At 52.8% G+C, this 21,426-nt stretch overlaps 10 protein-coding genes and 1 non-coding gene across 11 annotated transcripts; 6 read left to right on the top strand and 5 right to left on the bottom strand.

Annotated features, from left to right (window-relative positions):
- Positions 1-608: 608 nt before the first annotated feature.
- Positions 609-3,349, top strand: HMPREF1120_02144 (transcriptional regulatory protein GAL4; the record flags this gene model as incomplete). The annotated part of the gene is made up of 5 exons (XM_009156178.1): positions 609-1,626; positions 1,711-1,903; positions 1,961-2,128; positions 2,187-2,671; positions 2,739-3,349. The coding sequence occupies 5 exons, from the start codon at positions 609-611 to the stop codon at positions 3,347-3,349; spliced, it is 2,475 nt and encodes an 824-aa protein (XP_009154426.1).
- Positions 3,350-3,900: 551 nt separating this feature from the next.
- Positions 3,901-5,240, top strand: HMPREF1120_02143 (uncharacterized protein; the record flags this gene model as incomplete). The annotated part of the gene is made up of 4 exons (XM_009156177.1): positions 3,901-4,177; positions 4,305-4,441; positions 4,579-4,948; positions 5,134-5,240. 4 exons carry the CDS (start codon positions 3,901-3,903, stop codon positions 5,238-5,240), a joined length of 891 nt encoding a protein of 296 aa, XP_009154425.1.
- A 525-nt stretch (positions 5,241-5,765) lies between these two features.
- HMPREF1120_02142 (salicylate hydroxylase) lies at positions 5,766-7,737 on the bottom strand (the record flags this gene model as incomplete). The annotated part of the gene is made up of 5 exons (XM_009156176.1): positions 5,766-6,462; positions 6,540-6,696; positions 6,835-7,189; positions 7,320-7,547; positions 7,666-7,737. The coding sequence occupies 5 exons, from the start codon at positions 7,735-7,737 to the stop codon at positions 5,766-5,768; spliced, it is 1,509 nt and encodes a 502-aa protein (XP_009154424.1).
- Positions 7,738-8,173: 436 nt separating this feature from the next.
- HMPREF1120_02141 (gentisate 1,2-dioxygenase) lies at positions 8,174-9,892 on the top strand. The gene is made up of 3 exons (XM_009156175.1): positions 8,174-8,786; positions 8,905-9,339; positions 9,420-9,892. Exons 1-3 carry the CDS (start codon positions 8,486-8,488, stop codon positions 9,722-9,724), a joined length of 1,041 nt encoding a protein of 346 aa, XP_009154423.1. The 5' UTR covers positions 8,174-8,485; the 3' UTR covers positions 9,725-9,892.
- Positions 9,893-10,341: 449 nt separating this feature from the next.
- Positions 10,342-11,355, bottom strand: HMPREF1120_02140 (uncharacterized protein; the record flags this gene model as incomplete). The annotated part of the gene is made up of 1 exon (XM_009156174.1): positions 10,342-11,355. One exon carries the CDS (start codon positions 11,353-11,355, stop codon positions 10,342-10,344), a length of 1,014 nt encoding a protein of 337 aa, XP_009154422.1.
- Positions 11,356-11,681: 326 nt separating this feature from the next.
- On the top strand, positions 11,682-12,739 carry HMPREF1120_02139 (uncharacterized protein). The gene is made up of 3 exons (XM_009156173.1): positions 11,682-11,959; positions 12,015-12,187; positions 12,244-12,739. The coding sequence occupies exons 2-3, from the start codon at positions 12,029-12,031 to the stop codon at positions 12,430-12,432; spliced, it is 348 nt and encodes a 115-aa protein (XP_009154421.1). The 5' UTR covers positions 11,682-11,959; positions 12,015-12,028; the 3' UTR covers positions 12,433-12,739.
- Positions 12,740-12,886: 147 nt separating this feature from the next.
- On the top strand, positions 12,887-14,215 carry HMPREF1120_02138 (40S ribosomal protein S15). The gene is made up of 3 exons (XM_009156172.1): positions 12,887-13,070; positions 13,146-13,222; positions 13,305-14,215. Exons 1-3 carry the CDS (start codon positions 13,053-13,055, stop codon positions 13,669-13,671), a joined length of 462 nt encoding a protein of 153 aa, XP_009154420.1. The 5' UTR covers positions 12,887-13,052; the 3' UTR covers positions 13,672-14,215.
- A 102-nt stretch (positions 14,216-14,317) lies between these two features.
- Positions 14,318-15,976, bottom strand: HMPREF1120_02137 (uncharacterized protein; the record flags this gene model as incomplete). The annotated part of the gene is made up of 1 exon (XM_009156171.1): positions 14,318-15,976. One exon carries the CDS (start codon positions 15,974-15,976, stop codon positions 14,318-14,320), a length of 1,659 nt encoding a protein of 552 aa, XP_009154419.1.
- Positions 15,977-16,271: 295 nt separating this feature from the next.
- On the bottom strand, positions 16,272-17,282 carry HMPREF1120_02136 (uncharacterized protein; the record flags this gene model as incomplete). The annotated part of the gene is made up of 1 exon (XM_009156170.1): positions 16,272-17,282. One exon carries the CDS (start codon positions 17,280-17,282, stop codon positions 16,272-16,274), a length of 1,011 nt encoding a protein of 336 aa, XP_009154418.1.
- A 576-nt stretch (positions 17,283-17,858) lies between these two features.
- On the top strand, positions 17,859-17,971 carry HMPREF1120_09299. Its single transcript has one exon. It is a non-coding gene; the product is annotated as a tRNA-Ile (tRNA).
- A 486-nt stretch (positions 17,972-18,457) lies between these two features.
- On the bottom strand, positions 18,458-21,220 carry HMPREF1120_02135 (uncharacterized protein; the record flags this gene model as incomplete). The annotated part of the gene is made up of 1 exon (XM_009156169.1): positions 18,458-21,220. The coding sequence occupies one exon, from the start codon at positions 21,218-21,220 to the stop codon at positions 18,458-18,460; it is 2,763 nt and encodes a 920-aa protein (XP_009154417.1).
- Positions 21,221-21,426: the final 206 nt, after the last annotated feature.

The raw sequence follows: 21,426 nt of genomic DNA, 5'->3' as shown, positions 1-21,426 counted from the left end.
ACAGCAACTTGAACGCTTGATGATGACTACCTAGGTATCAAATGTCTATTCATCTGTGGAAGAGGACATATAGTACTTCTTGCCATTTGTTCCAGTTGAACAGGTTGTTGGTCCTATTATTCGCGAGGTATGGCCGTATCGTATGTCGAGTGCCTCGGTCTGACAACTCTTGCTGCGCAACATATCCAGTCACAACGCTCAATACTTCTGTCAGACATAATCTCGGAACCGGGCACCTCAGCCTCCGGGGAGACGTCGGACAACATGGACAACATGGATCGCATTGGCCACGGAGCTTTTCTTCTCCTCTCCTACACAGCAAAAGTTGTTGGCTAGCTCCAGGCCGTGCAAAGTGTGCACATCTTTGAATGCAGTAGCTTCGTGTCATGGATTAAACGGGGCATCTTCCTACTGCGGGATGCTGAAGAGGGGTCCCCACAAAACTCTCTCATACAAGAGTGTGGCATGTTCCCCGATATACCCTCTCAATCCAGCTTGATCTCTCTCAGACCACCCCCGGATGTCATTCTAGGACCACATGTTACACGTGACGGCTCTGCTATCCACTACGTTGCAATTTGAGCAAGGCTGCCCAGGCCAGTACCAGTATGGCCGGGAAACAAGCCCGCAGACCATCTCAGAGCGATTACCAGGAGCCGACATCGCCGCCCCCAGCATACAAACGGAGACGCATTGCATTGGCATGTACATCCTGCAGGAACCGCAAGTCTCGCTGCAACGGAGCTAGACCGTCATGCAGCCTCTGTGTCGAGTTAGGGTTTGAGTGCGTCTATCAGCAGCCAACAGCTGGCAATGTAAGAGCCTCGCAAGGCCCGTCCGGCTATGATGAGAGACTGCGTGCGATCGAGGACACGTTACAGCTCCTTGTCCATCAAAGGAGCCAGCCCCAGTCCTCAAGCAGAGAGGAAGGTCCCAGTCATGACCTGAAAATGCCCCCGAATGGAGAATGGAGCAAGAATTCGCAGGCTGCAGCCATAGATCGGCCGCTGACTGACGATGAGGAAGTTGCTATCTTGGATGAGGACCACCCTTTGCAGCAGAACGGGGGCGAGGACTCGGTCGACGGAATGGCCGCCATCACAGACCCGCAGGAGACAGAGTCCCGGTTTTTCGGCCCATCCTCGAACATAGCATTTCTCCGCCACATTTCAGACGCCACATCGGTCTCTTTGAAGGCTATTGGGCCGTCTCGACATTTGGGGAATGCGATCAATCAACCAATTGTCTCAAGGGCTGTTTCTCCTGTGACAACGTTGTCGGATAGTCCGCCGATGACTCGTCAGGCCGTCAATATTCGTTCCCTGCCCTCCGAGTCTAGAGCTCTTCATCTGATTCGTCTCTTCTTCTCCGACACGGGCATGTTATTCCCATATATCCATGAACAAGAGATCCTTCGAACCTACTCTGCGGCCCGAAAAAATCGTTTTGCAGCTGTAAGCAGATCTTGGCTCTGTCTACTCAATGGCATCTTCGCCTTTGCGACTTATATCAGTGCCCGGCCTGATCAGTCGGTGTGGAAGAATGCCGCCGAGTCCGAGATATTTATGGAACGCGCACAAGCTTTGTCGGCCGATATCGAGTTGAAGTCTGCTAACCTCGAGACGGGTAAGTTATGTTGACTCTGGATGATTTTTGCCCTGCTTCGCCAGACTCGAGTTTTCGGGCATGATGCTAATCGATACTTGCAAGTCCAATGTCTGCTTTTGATGGCACAGTACCGGCAAGGTACGCAGCGAGCTGACCAAGCATGGAACCTGCATGGCCTCGCGGTTCGTGCAGCAATCCAGCTGGGACTGCACTCCCCATCGGCCTCAGTGGGACTGAGCGCAATCGAGACGGAAATACGTAAGCGTACCTGGTTTGGTTGTATGATGATGGACAGGTACGACTACGGCTCTGTTACACGACTGCTCGGCACCGTTTCGCTGACTGTCCCTAGGATCCTGAGCATGACTTTTGGACGACCTCCGACCATTCCGAATGATTACATGAAATTGGATCTCCCTTTGAACCAGAACCTAGACAAACTGACCGTTCTGGGAAGCACGGCTGCGTCAGTCGGTACTTTGGATCCCCCTGACACTGTGTGCTTCTTTATAGCTACCATGTATGCTAATTCTGACCTCACTCCACCTGCCTTGGACTGCCTTCTGATTCGTCCGCAGACAACTCTACTACATTATCGGCGACGTTCTTACTCAATTGTACGGGTCAAACGTTGATATTGATCCACATTTGACCATTCCCACCATGCTCGAAAGGACAATGGTCTTGGAGCAGAGGCTGGCGGCATGGAAAAGGAATTTGTATCCTCAGCTACAGCGGAGGCCCTGGGATACCTTGGATCCGGAGACCATCTCAATGAGTGCCTGGGATCCGGTATTCGATAGACTCAGCGTTATTATCACACTGAGGTATCTCAATGCTCGAATTCTCCTGCACAGACCGCTCCTGAGCGCCTTTCTGCAGCAAAGGGCGCGTTTCAGGGCTGCGGCCGAAGTCACCGAGGATGGTGACCCATTCTTTCAGGATCTCGCGGCGAGGAGCGTCAAGATTTGCGAACAATCGGCCATGGAGATGGTCGAGATTGTACACAAGACAAGCAATCCGCCTGCCCTGTTAGGAGCCTGGTGGTTCTCAGCATATTACAGTAAGCCTTTGAATTCCATCGTCAAACGCTGCTTTGACATGTGGTTACTGACAGTGAGCCCGAACAGCATTCAACAGTGCCCTGGTCATTTTCAGTTGCATCTTACTTGCAATCACTACTTCTAATGGGTGGAGTCACAACGGGCCAACCATCACGATGACTGGCTCTCTCGACACTCATCACATCGTGGAAATGGTCACAAAGTTGTGCAAGGCTGCAGAGGCCCTGCAGAGATTCGGTGAAGGCACACGGTCTGCCAAGCGAACCCGAAAGACCGTGCTGAAGCTCATACAGATCTGTGTGACGCTGGCACAATGCCATGCTGACCACGGTCCTTCTATCCTGGCCGCTCTGGCCGCCAGCCATCACCTTCAGCAGCAGCAGCAGCAGCAAATTCAGCAGCGGCAACATCATCAATACCAACACACCTCTGAGGTGGGAGCTCCAATGCGGAACTCTCAAAACGGGCTAGATGTCCCAGTTCATGATGCCAATGACAATCCTGTGATAGCAAATGTCCCTGTTGACGGCGCTTTGCCGCACGTCGCAAGCCATTCCGAGGACCCCTTCACCATGTTCGACCTAGGTATGCATCAATACTGGACTGACACAAATCTAGATCTGTTCACGGATCTGGTTGGGGTCGATACAGGCTTGACACATATGCTAGCCGGGTGATAAATCGAGGTTACATGACGGAGCATATACTACCGGTTACCTGTAGTTCAGAGCTGTAAGGGGGCCGCTCCCACCAACGTCAGATCCATACCCGAATATCCATTTAGCAACCGCTGTCTCGGAAGATAAGAGACCGAGGCTCTTTATTTACATTTACAAGCAACCTGGTTTATCGCCTCAGGACGGGGCTGCACTCCACTTTGGGGCAGCTCTTACAACTGAAGGGACGACTCCTGGACTACTAGACTACTGGCAGATGTCCTCCTCAATGTCCGTTCACTCACCGGGGCTTAATAATGGATGCGGTGAGCTTGGGCTCGCTCAACATCCTTCCCGGTCTTTCCCCGACGTCCTCAACATCGCTGCATCGCATATGCCCCACCACGGAATATGCCCCTCCTCTGAGAAGGATACGAGCAATGTGATATTATGGGATGTGGCCCGATTGTACCAGAAAGGAGAGTGGTATCAATCAGGTTGCCCAAAACCCCAAAAGGAGACAGAAGTTGCTGGCCCGTATCGTTCAAAGCAGCGAGAGACGATAGTTGACCATGAAGCTCCCCTGGACTAGGCTGATTCGTTTCGTTGCCACTGATGGCCGGGTGCTCCGTGGTGAACCCATCCTGCCTAGTGCCGATTTCGACCTTGGGAAGGTCACCGAAGCGGATGGGTTGAAAGCCAAGGTTATTGTCGGCGATGACCCCTTCGACACTACGGGTATAACTGTCGTCAGTGACGAAGTCGCAACGGTAAAGAAGTTGCTAGGCCCATTGGCCCGTGAGGATGTACCGATCTTGCGTTGCGTCGGGCTCAATTATGCAAAGCATAGTATGTCTGAATGGTTCCTCCTTTCCTGCGACGCTGGGCTTTCCCTTTTGTTGTACGACTACAGCAGAACTTCGGACACGGCGGTAGGATGATCCAGGGGCAGATGAAGATGCTGATCGATTCACAGTCAAGGAAGCCGGGCGAACACCTCCGCCCTTCCCTTTCATTTTCTTCAAACCCAGCACCACAGTTCAGGACCACGATGCACCGGTAGTCATACCGAAGATCGCTCAGGACGATCAAGCCGACTACGAGGGTGAATTGGTAAGTTCGTCTCGCTTTGATGGAAATGCCATCGACCTCATCCGCCAGATGCGAGTCCCCATACCCCAGGATTTGAAAAGGCATCTTGACTATATCGACTCAGACTAACGTCTGATCGTTGTCTCTTTGATGGTTAGTGCATGGTCATAGGCCGCGATGCGAAAGATGTGTCTAGAGAGGACGCTCTGGATTACGTCGCCGCGTATACAGCAGGCAACGATATCTCCTCACGGAAACTGCAGCGTGACCCAAACCTGGCGGGTCGGGTGCCGCAATGGGGATTCTCCAAGGGCTTCGACGCATTCGCTCCCATGGGACCGTGCCTTGTGGCCGCCGAGCTCCTCGGTGACCCTGCCCAGCTTCATCTCAAGACTATCGTCGATGGGGAAATCAGGCAGGACGAGAGCGTCTCCGATTTGCTCTTCGACTGCGCGTATCTCGTCTCCTATCTGAGTCAGGGGACCACACTGCAGAAGGGGAGTGTGATCATGACTGGAACTCCTGGTGGTAAGTGGGAAAACAATGTTCCAGCCCTTTGACATAATGTTCCATTTCAATGGTGAATGGCAGCCATTGTACCAGGGTCGAGAACCCATCTATGCTTATGAGTTCGCCAAAGACGCCGAACCGCTCGTCGGCGATTTCCTCAGAATCATATGGCTGTGCTAACTCGTAGTGTACTCTGTGCTTAGGTGTCGGATCGGGCTTGGATCCTCCAAAGTATCTGGTCCCAGGCACGAAAATGGAGGTGTCGATATCCAAGATTGGCACGCTGAGGAACACTGTCGAGTTCGCATGAGAAAGTGGCTGGCCATTTGAGAGGTGCCATTGCTGCAACCATAGAGACTGGCTGGAATTTGTTTGCCTGGTTCAAGAAAATTCAAGCATTGCATTACAGACAAGGAATACCAAAATGTCTCTCTTGATACCAGTCCTTTACAAACCTTGCAAATATGGCTAGCTGACAACCAACCATGGGAGCCGTATATATCAGAAGACCAGCCCTTGATTTATTGTCAACATGCCGCCCTTTCCGTGACGTTGGGTGCCTCCCTTTTGATCACGGTAGGCAGAATGGCTGATGTCCAAATACTGTACAAGAGGAAAAGGGGCACAAGGGGGGTTGTCGGAAAGAGCCAGGTCACGTGAGTGCCTCACAAGGCTGAGTTCTCCTGACGGTTGGGACTCGGACGCCGAAGGGAGAGCATAGGGCAAATTGTAAATCTCAAAAGCTTTCGTCCTAGTATTATTATAATCCCACGCGACGGCCTTATCATACTTTGGCTTAGGTGCGCTCGCACTGTACCTACTCCGCGACATGGGATCACGAATGTCCGTTCTGGCGCACACCTTTCGAGGCAGTGGCAGTGGCAGTGGCACGCCTGGCAGCCCAAGCCTTCCTGACCTCAGCTTCGGCATCATATCCATAACACCAACGCTGAGTAGTAGGATCACTCCACTGGTTCGGACTCGTCGTGAACTGCCTGCCCTCGACTTCTGGCCTCATAGCCTCATCTCGGGCCTTTTGAAGCGGCCCATCCGCAAAATGCCACAACTTGCCATTGACCAAGCTAGCCTCCTGCATCATGCCGGACCGCTGGATGCGAACGGCCTCCCACACCCTCAGGGCCTCAGGCAAGTCAGTAGGGTTTTTGGCTAAATGAATGGCCTCGGCTAGCGCGGCGGCGTCTTCGACAGCCATAGCCGCCCCCTGCGACATATATGGCACCATGGCATGTGCGGCGTCGCCCATGATGAGGAACCGACTAGACGGCGCCACCCATCGTTTCAGCGGAGTACCACTGAGAAGCGGCCACTTGAGCGTGGTGTCGATCATGTCGATGATCTTTGTCAGTCGCGGATCCCAGCCTCGAAAATGGGCTCGCATGTCCGACAGGATCTGCGAGGGACTCTGTTGGTTCCATGTCGCGGGGTCGCTGCGGTCAGGGTGTGAGAGGACCATGTTGAACGACCGGCCGCCGGCTATGGTGTAGCTCATGACGTGGCGCATGTCTCCGATCCTATGGGGTTTTTGTGTCAATGTCAAATTGCGGAGAGAAAATGGGAAAGGAAAAGGGAAAAGGGTTGCACTACGAACCAAAGATTCAGCCCTGGTTTGGCGAGGATTTCTGCCGTGTCGGCGTGTGCCTTCATTTTGTCCACGTCGACGGTGGCGCGGTAGGCTGCAAACCCGGTTCTTCGAGGTGCTTGGTCGTTACCATCTAATACTTTACTGCGGGCCACAGACTTGAGGCCTGTATTGGATCCACCGAAACGGTAAGCTGTTGCAATGCGACAGAACTCTCAAAGGGGGGAGCATGACTTTCAGGCATAGGAAAAGGAGTACAGTGGCATAGTAATGCAGGGCAATGCAAGCGCAAGACCAGGCTTACCATCGGATGAAACCACCAGATCTGCAGTGTAAGTCTTGCCATTCTCGATGGTAATCGAAGGCTTTTCAATGTCATAGTCCACCACTTTGGAATTAATAACCACATCGACTCCCAACTTGACTGCCAGCCGATACATTGCGTCGTGGAAATGTGCCCGATGCACGACCCAATATGGAGCATCGAAGTTCTCCTCAAACTCCGGAAGCAGCCTGGTCAGCCCGATGACAGCGCCATTCTCCCACCTCCGAAATGCAATGTCGGCGGGCGTCACGACTTTGGATTCCAGGAACGGCCTCAATCCCCATTTGATGAGCAGCCTACTCGAGTTGGATGGGATCTGGATTCCCGCTCCGACCTATGGTGGGGTGTGTTACTAAACAGGACTCTCTAACATAATCGATGTCCTCCATAGACGGTCCCCGAAGAAAGAGGGACGAGGGGAGAACGGAGTGAGCGGGCTGAGGTGAGGTGCTGCCCATACTTACCTCTCCTAGTGCTGGAGCCTGCTCGAACACAATGACCTTGTGCCCCCTTCGAGCGAGGCTGATGGCCGCTGCGAGCCCACCAAGTCCTGCACCGACAATGATGATGTTCAACCTCAGGGTTGACCACTCGTTTTCTCCGGTTGATGAGGTAGCGCTTTGCTTCTGCTTCTGCTCCTGCTTTTTGAGTTTGGCTAGGAAGTCAAGACTTCCCGTCGGATATGAAGCCACCTCCAAACAATCGTGTCATGTCAGTTTAGGCATTGGAAACAGAAACAACCACTTGAACTCCAAGAGCGAATGGCGATCTTCTGTGGGCAAGCTGATATCAGATAGTCAGTGCACTTACCTCTGGTATGGGAATAAATTCATCCGTGACTGGTGAAGGTCCCTTGATTGATGGCCCGCCGCTGTTGGCCATCTCCTTTCTTTCGCCGGTCCCGTATGAATGCCCAGTCTATGCCTCCTTCCTGTTCCTAACGAGTAGTCGTAGTAGGCCCCTTTTCGAAGGATTGTGCAGTGTACCTCTCTTACTTTCCGAGAGTTGAAACAAACTGGACTGGGACTTTTAGTCAGTCAGTCAGCAATCTCTCTGGTGGGTTTTGTATGAGGTCTGAAGACAACCCAGTCAATCGCCGGTCACCAGTCGACATATGGCTGGACGGACAGAACTCTGAGTTGGACCGCAATACACCCATCGTGGTCAGCAGCTTGACAAGACTCCAGAGTGCACGCCGGAACCGAAGGCTTGCCGTGTGTTGATGGTTGGTACCAAGCACATGCGAAAGGCTGCCGTCGGGTGTGTATCGGGAACCGCCCCAGACCCCCCTGGTTCCTCCCCACCACCACCAGATCGACCGCGATCTCACACGACCACAAGAAACCGGCTCCGGCATCAACACAAACGGTGACTTTTGGTCCCGATGACTCTTGGTGTACATGTAGTCGAGAAGAGAGGCTCGGCGGTTGAAGAGCTTTGGAAGATTTAATATTCAGACAATCTCCCAGCTCGCCGACTGAGAGCAAGTGCAGCAGTCTTCGAGTGAACCTAATCACTGCGCATCAACAGACGAAAGATATCAACCCCGGCTTGAGGCAAACTAAATCCTATTAACTCTAATCAGGCTTCAGTGACACATACCGTCCCAAGAAGAAACAAGACCGAAGACATGTCAACCACAACAGAGACGATTACCAAAGTCAATGGCGGAGTCGGACATACAGTCCCAGCTCCAGCAAAAGCAAATGAGCAAGACCCAGCCGAAGAACTGGTCGAGTCCGCGCTCAAAGTGCACACCAAGCCACTATGGACCCAGATGGCTCGTCTGAACCCACCCGAGCCGAATCCAACATGCATCCCATTCATCTGGCGATACGACGAAGTGCGGCCTAGCCTCCTTCGGGCGGGAGAACTGGTCAGTGAGCAACAAGCCGAGAGACGGGTGTTGATGCTAGTGAATCCTGCCAGAGGTATGCCATGTTCGAGTTGTGACACTGTATCATTTTGCTTTGGTGGCCATTTGAGGAAAATGAAGAAGAGGGCAACTTGAACCACACCTCAAAGTCTAACCCAGAACATCATGATCAGATGCTCCCTACACAACCGACACATTGTACGCCGGCCTGCAACTGGTGATGCCCAACGAGACGGCGCGAGCGCACCGACACACGGCATTTGCCATGCGCTTCATCATCGAAGGGCAAGGCGGCTTTACGGCCGTGCACGGCCGCCGCATCACCATGCAAAGGGGCGATGTGATCCTGACGCCGACCTGGAACTGGCACGACCACGGCAAAGACGGCTCGGGCCCCATGATCTGGCTTGACGGCTTGGATCTGCCCAACTTTCGACACTTCCCCGTCCACTTTGTCGAGCACTACCAACAGCCGCGATACCCTGCCGAAGATGTCGACTCGAACGATTCCCCCATTGTTTTCCCCTGGAAGAAAATGCAGGAGAAGCTCGACCAGAAACCCGGCGACTGGGCTCAGGAGGATTACTTGAAGAAGGACGGGAGACCTGGTATGATTGAGCCCCTTCCCTTCGGAACAAAAGTAAGCCCACAGTATCCCTGAATCTAACTCCTGCTTGCTTTCCAATAGTCTCCCGCATCCTGGGTGGTTCTGCCGAAAGGCTCAATGCGGGCTGCTCTTCGCCCCCTGTCCGCGAAACCGCCTCCTCCGTCTACCATGTCGTCCAGGGTAGAGGGTACAGTGACATCAATGGTCAACGCATCCATTGGAAACAAGGCGATACCTTCTGTATCCCCGCTTGGAACAAGTACCAACACACTGCTGAGGGCGACGAAACCGTCTATCTGTACAGATTCCACGATAAGCCCATGTTGACCTCGCTGGGCTTCTATAGGGTCGAAGGGTGTGATGTCGAGAGCTTGGTGTCCGATTGAAAGGCATGACTCGGAGCTGCTGGTCTTAACCTGTGTTTTCAATGGGGGTAAAGCGTTGTTACCCACTGCGGCGATGTAAGCAATTCCCATAGTACCTAGGTATACTTTCCTGCAGTATCAATCAATCACCGCTGAGAGAAAGTGAAATCAATAATGCTGAATCTTCACCATCATGATCCCGGAGCGCCCACCAAGCTCACCCGCACCGTTGCTGTAATTCACAGTCAGTGAGGCCTACAACCCTGAACCTTTGATATAGGCCAATGGGGCAGGTGCTCTGTCATCGGCTGTACCAAGGTCCAGACGTAGTCGCATCTGCCTATACTGCCTGGCGTGAAAGTGTCAGCGAATAGAAGAATTTTAGGGAATACCGGGTCTCAATAAGGACCCGGGAACGAGCACTGAAAAAAGAGGTCCGTCAATGGAATCAAATATTCCGCTCGTGTCACCATGAAAGCTAGTAAATGATGAATATCAATGCACTTCGCCAACGCTATGCAGTGTAATGTCATTTCCCCAACACCGATGCTAGCCTCGTCAACCGAATACCGCGCCCACACCCATAGCCAACCGTCGCCCGAAAAGTATCCTAATGCCCCAATAACCGACCCGCTGAATCACTTGCGTTTGTTAGCCAAGCCCATTAGTTTGCGCCGCCGCTCTTCCTTCTCCCGTTTCAGCTGGGCTTCAAGCGCGAGCTCCCTGGCATCTTCTTCCTTGGCAGCTCTGAGGGCCCTCTGCTCCTCTTCGTCCAAATCAAATGCTCCGGCCTCCATGACAGAAGAGGCATCGGACTCGTAGTCGTCTTCTTCGTCCCGTCCATAACTACCTTCAGAGACATCTTCTTCATCCGTGCCAAGATATTCGTCGTACCGCTTGCGCCTGCGGCGGTCTTGCTGTTGGCCTCTGCCGGACGAGGTACCCATAGTACCCTTGTAGGATGCTGGTGCATGCAAGGGTGGCCTTGGAGTTTTGATTACCCGTGGCTGGTCATGCTTTTTGGCGGGACTAACGCTTCTGGATTGCGTTTGCTTACCGAGAGTCTGGTTTGCTCCAGATCTCTGCTTAGCAGCCTTGGCCTTTTCTTCCTCCAGGCGGCGTCTCTCGGCAAGTTTAGACACTCGCTCCCGATTTGTCGGCTGATGCTTGATGAGTCCAACCTGGTTTTGTGCTTTTTCTTGTGCCTGCTTCGCCCTGGCCATAATATCCGCATAGGACCCTTTCGGTGGAGCTTTTGAAGCCGCGGCTGGGGTTGCGGTTGGGGATTTTGAGCCAGTCTTCGAGCCATTCACAACAGGCTCTTGCTTGGGCTTGGCCGAGGAAGCAACTTTGTCGTTTGACGGCTTGGGCGCGTTCAGGGGAGGAGCTGCTGGTCGCTTGCTAACATTGCTCGTCAATCCAGGCAATGGATTTGGTCTGACAACCTTCGCTGGACCCTCTGTAGGCGCGTCCTCGGCTTTGCGTTTGGTGCCGTTGAGTGGCGAAGCAGCAGGAGCAGCAGGCTTCGAACCGAGCTTTGAGACTTCCCCCGGATGTGGTTGCGAATGTGCCTTGACTGACGGCGTAAACGGCTTGGGAGGCGGAGCAGTGCCAGTCCCAATGGAATTAACGATATCCCCAAGGAAGCTCATGGTTGTATAGCCGAAGCAGAGAGAAAAAGGTAAGGAAGGGATCAGCAAGAGGTTGTAAGATAAGCGGTCATAAGGTGGCCATTCATATTTGCCGGTTTGCTCAAGCGGAAGATACGAGAGCCAAAACGAGCATAATTTTAGATCACTGTTTCCAAGATGACCTTGAAAATGCAAGCGGACAACATGATTGTGAGAGAGAAATCAAAAGAAAAAGGAACGACGAGTGAGTTGAAGAACAAAGGACGATAAAATACCCCCCGCAGACGTCGCGGCTGGCTCTTAACTGCGCGGCTGCGGGCGAGTCATACTGCGCAGAAATGAGGCAGGTCTGACGAGGGCATCGATGGCACAATTGAAGTTCTTGACCCTCCTGCTTTTATTGTCAGACGGTCTACCGTAGGCGACTCATGGCTTGGCGCGGCGTCTGTTCTCGGCTTACCTGCCTCGAACTTTTTCAGTTCAATTTCGAAGCGCACAACTTCGTCCGCTGCAACTTCGGCCAGTGTCTCTCAGTCACGAACAACCCTCAGAACTTGACGTGCCAGTCTCCGCCCAACTTGCGGTTAAATCGATTGTCTCTCTTGTTCGCAAGTCTCAGATCACAGTAAGTAGGCCGGCGCTTCAGTGTGCACCGACGGCTCAACTAATCTGTTGCGAAGAAAACAAATTCAAGATGAAGCACCTCGCGGCCTATCTCCTCCTCGGCCTTGCCGGCAACACCGACCCATCGGACTCCGACATCAAGAACGTCCTTTCCTCCGTTGGAATTGACGCTGATGAGGAGCGTCTGTCCAAGCTGCTCTCCGAGTTGAAGGGCAAGGATATCTCCGAGGTGAGAACGAATACGGCAACGAGCTTTAGCAGGAAGCATGCTAACACATTTTACAGCTGATCGCTGAAGGTTCGAAGAAACTCGCATCTGTTCCCACTGGTGGTGCTGGCGGTGCCGCCGCCGCTCCTGCTGCTGGTGGTGCTGCCGCTGGTGGCGCCGCTGCCGCTGAGGAAGAGAAGCCGGCCGCCAAGGAGGAGGAGAAGGAAGAGTCCGACGAGGACATGGGCTTCGGTCTGTTCGACTAAGCGAACGTGGTGGAGAAGACAAAGCATTCGATCCCTATGGATTCTGCTACTCGGACGCAATGGGCATCATAAGAAGACATGGCGAGGCAATACTACCCAAAAGCTATCCCCCAGGGGATCTTTTCTGCAAAGTGTCTACATGCGCATGATTGAGCCGCAGATACGGGTCTCAATAACAGGTCAGCTCCGAGAACCAGGGCATACCATCCCCACAAGCGGTATCCGTCGCTCGCATCGTGGGGGCCTGGCGCATCTCTGTAAATCCCAGACAATGAAATCCATGAAGCTCATGCTATTATTCTCCCTACGACGTATTACAGACGATAGATGAAACTTACCTTCTAAACATTGGTTGCTGCCATTGCATGCCAGTGCGTCGAGAGCCTGCCACTGCAGCGGTCGACAATCAATGCCAAGATTTTATATCACGTGACGCACATGCCCTAATCTTTGGGGCCGCCGCAGCCAAGCCAAGCCCTCATGAAACTTCAGGTGTGAACGCAACTCGAGAAACCCGTAAATCGTCGACTTGCACCAGTTCTGTCAACTGCAACATCCATCCGCCATCTCGCTTTTCGACGCTCACCTCGAAAAGCGAACCGCGCAGTGCCACCGCAATCATGGCTGACGTCGACTACGTACGTTTTCCCTGACACCCCGAATGGATGGTGCGCGCGTGCGAGAGCAAGAGACTGATTTGGATCAATATACAGAACCCCGAGGAGGCCGCAGAGCTCAAGAAGAAGAGAACCTTCCGAAAGTTTTCGTACAGAGGCATTGACCTTGACCAGTACGTCGTCCAATATACATTGCCGTTCTAGGTCTTGGACATCAGGAAAGGGGAAATTCTAACCCTATTGGCAAACAAACAGACTTCTGGACATTCCCTCGAACGAACTTCTCACCATCCTCCATGCTCGTGCCCGTCGTCGGTTCAACCGAGGCCTCAAGCGCCGTCCCATGGGTCTGATCAAGAAACTGCGAAAGGCCAAGCAGAACGCCAAGCCCAACGAGAAGCCAGACCTGGTCAAGACGCATCTCCGAGACATGATCATCGTGCCCGAGATGATTGGCAGCGTCATCGGTATCTATTCCGGCAAGGAGTTCAACCAGGTCGAAATCAAGCCCGAGATGGTCGGCCACTACCTCGGCGAGTTCTCCATCTCATACAAGCCGGTCAAGCACGGTAGACCAGGTATCGGTGCCACCCACTCTTCCAGATTCATTCCGTTGAAGTAAACGAAGGCAATGGGTGGTGTTGGACGTCGGGAGGAGAAATGGATGGATGGGCATTCACTTCTCGCAGACCATGCTGCAAGTTGCCCTCAGTCGACACAGACTGGATGTCTCTTGTGGGAAGAAAAAAACGCCATGCAAGCTGGGCTCTGACGAGAATGGCGCCGCGTACGCGGTGATGGTTGTGATGGTGCCAAAAATGGATTCTAGTATCCTGCCAAATGACTAGAACTTGAATGGCTGAAAAGCCATGAAATGAACATTCAGCTTCCGCACTGAATTCAATGCCGTGTTTTGTCAAGCAATCTGAACCCGCAACCATTAGCTTCAGAGAAACAAGTCTCTCAAAAGCGAAGAAATGAGTAATTGGTCCTATCATACTACTCCGTCCAGGGCCTTTTGCCAGACCATGCTGCGCAGCGCCTGCATCTGAGACTCCAGCAGCATCTGAAATTCTGAACGCCATGCTATATAATGTTGCCTGAACTACCGCCGTAGGTACCTGAACGCCATGCTATGTAATAATGTCCACAGTACTCCACCCGCCTACCATGTGCCTTTGATGTCCTTCCCTTTTAGAGCCCACACTCGCAATCGAATACCTACAATACCTAGGTACAGTAGTCACAAGAGACATCGACCAAATGATTCACGAGGAGTTTTCCGAGTCTGAATCAGAACTGGCACCGCCATGGGGCCTTCGGGAAGAAGCCGTAGGGACGAGGATGACGGGCTCATCCGACTGCAGAAGGTGGATAACGTCTCGCATACTATCACTGGGGCCGCCGCTGCTCAACGACTGGTCGAGCATATGCTCGATATCCTGGACATCCAAGACCCGATCGAGTTCGGAGGCAACGCGGCTGCGGCTGTCGTCTTGTCTTTGACGCTCCGGCACACCGGAAACATGCGAGGCATGCTGGTCTTGATGTTCCTGAACATGATGATTACCACTCTCACCCGAAAGCCCCAGGAGGCCATTCAAGACACCCTCGACCTCACTGGTGCCGTTCATAGGCTGGAGAATCTGCTGACTGTTTGCGCGCTGGAGGATGTTTTCTCTGCGCAAAGGAGCGCCCGGGTCCGCGACGACGATGGCTTCGCGATGTCGACGTCGTAGATGCTCTTCTTCCTGGCTGCGTTCCATAGATCTAGGTCGCAATCCGCCCCCGCCACCGTCTCCTTCTTGTGACATCGGCTCGTATTGCGGTCCACCTTCATTACCTTCTACGATCACGCCCGCGGTATCCTCACCACCAACCATGCGCACATCATCATCACCCGTCCTGTTATTCTGCTCTTCATCCTGCTGAGCGGCCGTCACCCAGCCCGGGAGATCCCAATTAGAAGCAGAACGGTAGGAACCGCCGCGGCGACCTAGATCATTCTCGCGATATCTGCTTGTAGACAGGCCGACGGCGCGCATTTCCTTGCGGCCGCGCGGACACTGCATGACCTCCAGAACAATGTCGGCCATCAGCAGGTCGTCGGTCAACCAGGCCATGCGGTCAAATAGACGAGCGACATCGGACTTTTTGAAATTGAAGCCCAAGTTTTCCTTTTCGGCCAATGCACATGGAAAAGGGTAGTTTGCCAACCACCGAGTCACCAGCCCGGCATCCAATGCGGCTTCCATGGCTTCGTTGCCTGATATGGGCCGTGCCCTTCGGCGTGCCGAGTAGGACAAGATGTTGTTGAGAATGATGAGCAGCGACACTTCGTGTGCTGGCCGATGTGCTGGACGGACCGGCGATGGAGGTACGACTAGATGCTTCTTCCGCTGATTCGGAACAGCAGAAGGTTCTGCTTCTGCCTCAGGTTGGTGGTCGTTGATGTTGTGGAGAGGTAAAACATTAATCAAAGCACGCACCGTAGCCGTGGCGGTTTCGGCATCGTGGAATTCGGTCATCACTTTCCCACCGCCGTTGTTGTTTCCGTTGAGTGATGGGTGGTAAAGAAGCATCCATAAGCCATTGATGGCATTGTCGCGCCGACCGTAGTCTTTGCTGGCCAGATCGCGCAGGAGTAGCGACTTGGTGCTCGACCTGGCGGTCCGGCTGGCGACGATTTTGATCGCCGACGTCCGCAATTCATGGCTGTAGCCGTCGGCTAGAGTGCGCAGCGTTTCAATCTTGAGGGAATTCTCAGAGTCCTTTTGTAGCCGTTTAGGCGCCGGTGGAGGCTCCGGCTGTGGTGCTTTCGCTTCATCTTTCACTCGACGCAGAAGACGGGGAATTGTGTAGATCGCCGTGCCTAGTCCTACCAAGAGAACGACCAGCAAGGCGCGATTCGAGGTAAGGGCCGGCATGGCTCAGTTGAAGTGCAACCTGATTGACTAAAAGCAGGCAAGATTGTATATCAAAAATAAAGTGGCGCGCGGGGAACACAAGGCTGAGATATTGTTATAATGCGACCGCCTTATCCACACCAACACGGCTTGTCAGCCATGACAAGGCTACAGTACCTAGTAGTACCGAATACTCCGACACAGTTCGTGTCCGATCATCAAAATACTTTCTATACCTGTAACACAAGCAAATACCGCGGCGTGTTGGCCTTTATTTTTGTCTTACACAAGTCACCGTAGTATGTCGTACAAAAAATCAGTCGTGATCTTCCTCCGTCAAGCCTGGGCATCCTTCCATCTCTTTATCCGGATACTTATACTTGCACCAGAAGCAGTAATTCCACCGTTCTCTCAGATAAACCACCAACCTAGTCAACTTCTCTGAGACCTCGAGTGTTTCAAACTCATCCAGCTCAGGATCATCCTCATCCAAGTCCAGGTCGACCTCTTCAGTTTGCGCTTTTCTCCCCAGGGCGATTTTGTCCTCATTGTCTTCATCTGGATCGTCATAGTCAGGACGCCTCGACAGCGACTGATGTAAATCGTATCTCATACGCCGGTCGCGCTCATTAATTGCCCTCTGCTTGACCAGCCCCCGCCACAACACATTGACACTCTTCAACGGTCTCGTGCTGTTGTTCTTCTTCAGATCTGTATCAGCAGCTGAATCCTCCGAACTGGCTGCAGCTGCCTCTTCCTCCTCTTCCAGCCTCTCACAGACTTTCATGGCCCCCCAAACCTGGCCTTCCATTTTCTTCTCCTCGCGTTCTTTCTGCTGCCTTTCGCGAAACTCTCCAGCCTCGATTTTTCTCTTCTTATCAACCTCCTGCTGTGCTTCCACCTCCTCACGGAACTTGCGCTTCTTCTCGGCATCGGCGCCTATCCCGCTGCGCGTCTCCCTCATTTCCAACCCGATGGGCTCGAGGAGTCGGTCGTCATTGTCGTTGTTATCTCGTGATACCCCAAGCGCGCTGCCGGGCTTGTACCCTAGCGCCGCCATCATTTTAAACCCTTTGTTGCTTGTATCGATGGCCGTCGAGTTCAATGCCGCCTCTCTCTTTTTCCGTTCCTCTTCGGCCAATTCTGTCTTGGACTTCGGTCGTCCTTTGATCTCGGCCTCGCGCGCCAGTCGCTTTTTCTTCTGTGTGAGCGTTTCCCTTTTCGACGATGGTTGGGGCTCCTCGAATGTCATGTTCATGTAGTCATCCTCCTCCTCTTCCGCGGCGGGAGCGCCAGCGCCGGCCGTAGATGGTGGTTTGGGAGCCATGCGCTCGTACCCGGCGAATCGTCGACTGGTCGACTCGTCAAAAGGGTAGCCTGAGCAAATCCCTAGGAGGTAGTAGTAGACTAGATGCCCAGACACAGAGAGAAATTTGGGCTCAAATTGACGAATCTCCTGCCTGTTTGGGAAGTATTTCTCGTCTGGTTGTTCAAAAACGTTGCGAGCGGGTACAAGATCACTGCTGCCCAAGGTCAAGTCTTTGCACTTCGAGTTGCGCTCATTCTACAACCAAAAAGACTCGGAAGTCAGGATATGCAGTCTGTGTAATCACCTTACCGGCCGGTCAAGTTGCATTCATTTACAGGCCATCTGATGAGCTCAATTCTTGCATACAGATATGTGCAATGCCATTACTGCAGTGCCTGTATTTAAGCAGAGGAGCACCTTTACAGTTATAGCGATGTAGGCACTTGGCGGTAGGGCACCCAAAATTCTAGGCATCTGTAGGAAATGTCACGTGCCAAATAATTACTCCTCATAGGCAAAAACCCCGTAAAAATGGTCTTGAAACTGTCCTGAAACTTGACTCACTTTCATGGCTGGTTTTTAGCCGTGGAACAAGATCCTGTGACGCAGTCGGTTAGCGTGTCGTTCTTATATTGTATGCCCACAGCATGCGGTATGACTCCTTTCGAGCAATGCGAAAGTCGCGAGTTCAAATCTCGCCAGGATCAAACGGCTATTTCATTTTTTCATTTTTTCATTTTTTTCTTGTTGCTGTTTCTTTGCTCACTGCATCCGATGCCTATTTTTGCCGGCTGACTGCCCATTGCCACTGGCATGCCAGTCACGGTGTTCGCAACTCGAACCTCGAGAAATTTGAACTTGAACCCTGCCAGCGTCATATCACTGCAGGTCAGTGACTTTTTTGGAAGTCTATGCCATGCACCACTACTACCTGAATGTAGGTATCTATCTACCTAGGTACTACTCCCTGCGGGTTTGTGTTTCGGCGCTACATGACTGAAATGAGAAGTTTATGGATAATGCCACTTAGTATAATAATTTTGCAGGACACCCCTGGCTATCCGACAGTCTCTTGAAGTAGGTACAGTACTATCATAGTATTGGAATGGGATGTCGTGATTCGATCTGACCTTACTAGTTGCTGAGCGCTATACAGCAGCTCCGCTGCAAGCAATATGCTGCTCACTGGGAACCTAAAATCTGCCTTTTCTCTTCCTCTTCTCCTTCTCATACTCCTTCTTCTCTCGACCTTCTTCGCCCTGAATCTCGGCGACCAATCTCTTAAACTTCTTGTCGTAGGCCTCATCCTTCTCCTTTTTCTCGCGAAGTTGTTCCCTGGCCATGAAATTGGCATCCTTGCGCAGCTCGCGCATGGCGCCCTTGCGTTCCTTCTTGTACTCGGCCTTGAGTTTGGAGATCTCGGCCCGTTGTCGGTCGGGATCGTAGTGGCGGTCCGGATTGTAGTTCTCAATGAAGGCGGGAATGGACGTCTTGATCGCCAATGGCCGATGGTTGTGTAGGAGCAATGGACGTCGCGCGTCCAGAGACGCCTTTTGCAGACCTTCCAGAGTCTGCACTGTATCAGACACAAACGCGATAATGGACTTTGGTAAGAATTTGGCCGACGACTGGTTGGCGGCAATATGCCTGAGAACTCGAAGAAGCGGATCAACCATCTCGGGAAAAGCTGTCTTCTGTTTCCACAGCTGTGAAGCCTGTGCGGCAAGTCGGACGAACCCTTTGAGAAGGACAAGAGCATGAACAGTATGATCTGGGTTCTTGTCCATTACGAGGTCGCTGAAGGCCAGCTTTTCCGGCACATGCACCTCTTTTACGGAAGAAGACTGTGGAATCCGAAGCGGTTTCGCTGGTAGCCTGATTGGGAAGTTCCATGGTTGTCCATGTCCATCCTGATCGTTGTCCGGGAGGGCAACCGGTGAAAGAATCGCCAGTGCATTGGTTATGTAGACAAACACTTCTGGGACGTATCTCTGAGCCACTCGTTGGTATTGCAGCGCCAGAGAAGAGCAATAAGCTCCTACTCCAAGGTCTTGCAACGACTGTGGCGAACTCTGTCCAAGATAGCGCCCGATAGTCAGCATTGCCGGGGTCACGACTGTGTGGAAATGATCCGAAGTAGGAAAGATTGTCGAAACGCCGGTCAGCATGATGAGGTCGCCTGCAGTCAATTCCAGTGGTCGCTCGTCCGCAATGACTTGCAAATGCTGCCTGAAAGCAGTGCCGACCACCTCGGGCGAAGCCTTTGCCATTGAATGAAGATGGCGCAGAAGGCTCTCAAGGACAGCGAAGGGGACGTCACTTTCAGAGTCTGCCAGATACGCGACATGCTGTGCCAGAACCGCGGCAAAAGCATCTAGCTTGTCTTGGTTCCCCTGAGCAAGTCCTTTGTGGTAAAGAGCACGAATCCTCTGTACTACCGTCGGCAAATCCGTCAACTTGGTATCATTAACCACCTCTAGAAATTCACCATGAGTCTGAGGACATGGAAAGGTGTAAGCAAGATTATCGCCGTTCACAGTCTTTGTCGAAGTAGTCTTTGACTGTGATGTCGGTTTAGTCCCCTCCGGGAGGACCAGGCCATTGATGAAATCATCGTCGCCATCGTCCTCGGATTCGTCCTCATCGGCACTAGAGTCCTCAGAGCCTTCCTCACTCGCCATGTCAGCCTCTGAATCAGAAGCAATAAGATCATCCTCAAGCAGAAATTCATCTTCGTCTTCCACGTCGAGTTCCTTCTTCTGTGGAGGAGGGGGAGCCGGTGCAGACAGGCCAAAGGCTTCTGCATCGTCCTCCTGCTCCACATCAACGTCCTCGTCGGGGCCCGGTTCGGCGTCGTCCGCCTCGTCTTCCGAACTTTCAACCTCACCCTTCATTCGACGGATTCGTTTCCTTTCTAGCTCCTCCAAGCGCGCGGCTTCTTCGGCAGCCTTCTCCTCTTCCGTCTTCGTGCGTACACTGGGCTTCGAACGCGCTTCTAACCTCAATTGTCTCAGATTGGCCTCGAATTCCTTCTCGGCCGCCTCTCTGCTTTTGCCCGCCAGCATTGCAGCTCGCGCTGGGTCCATATGAGGGTCGTCCTTTTTCTCGGTGGTTGGCGGCGGTTGTTTCTCTGCTGGGGGTGGGAGTTTACTGGCTTTCATTGCTTCGTAGAACTCATGCATGCCCTTATCCAGCTCGAGACGCAGGTCGTCATCGTCTGCTTTTGCCGCCTGCCGCTCGGCCTTGTACATCTTTGACTTGGCAATGATCTCCTTCATTACTTCGTTTTTCGTCTTCTTCCTCTGAGGTATCATCTCATCGCCCTCCTCATCCTCGCCTTCACCATCGATGCGCAGCCTTTTCCGAGGCCTGTCATCATGTGCCTCGAAATCTTCCTCGTCTTCGTCCGCAATATCGTCTTCTTCAAAGTCGTCTTTTGCGTTGCTGTCTCCAACATCAAAAAGTGTTCGTCCGCCATGCGTGAGAGCCAGCTCGCCCTCGCTGTCGTCTTCCAAGTTGAACATGGATGTCTTCTTCAACTTGCGCTCGTTTTGCCTGGCAAATCTTTCGGCCGCCCTTTCTTCTGGCGTCATGGTCGGGTCATTCTCACCGAACCGGCGGTCGAGAAGTCCTCCGACTTTGTTGCGACTTTGAATCTCTTTGAGTAGAGTTTCTCGCCGTCTCTCCTCGCCCAGGCCACGTGTGACACCGGGTCGGCCGACCGCAGGCTTCGAGTTCTTTGCATTGGTGGCGACTTCGAATTTTTCTCGCCTAGCGGGCGCCTTGACTTCGAAGGGATTGAATCGTTCTCGAATGCCCTCGAGGGCCGCATTCCGCTGAAGCCGTTTCTGCGCATCTTTGGAAGTTGCTTTTTTCTGTTTTTTCGACTTTTGAGGGCCCAAGACACCGTGCTCACGCAACGACGCCTTTAGTTGTTTCAGTTGCGACGGCGCCATGTTGCAATCGCCGCAAATACACTGCAAGTAAGGGCCGCCCGCCTCTGTTTCTGCCCGCTCAGACTTCGGACCAAAAAAAGTTCAAGTTGGCCTGCGATTTATTATGGTTGCATGTTACTATGCCGCTTTCACAAAACAATCGTGCCGCCTTAATGGCTGATTATGATTATTACGCTGTTCTAATAAGGCGGGATCCACATACGGCC

Source organism: Exophiala dermatitidis (assembly GCF_000230625.1).
Source record: "Exophiala dermatitidis NIH/UT8656 unplaced genomic scaffold supercont1.2, whole genome shotgun sequence".
Taxonomy (NCBI): domain Eukaryota; kingdom Fungi; phylum Ascomycota; class Eurotiomycetes; order Chaetothyriales; family Herpotrichiellaceae; genus Exophiala; species Exophiala dermatitidis.
The sequence above is the reverse complement of the archived record's forward strand: the minus strand, read 5'-3'. Positions and strand labels throughout refer to the sequence as shown.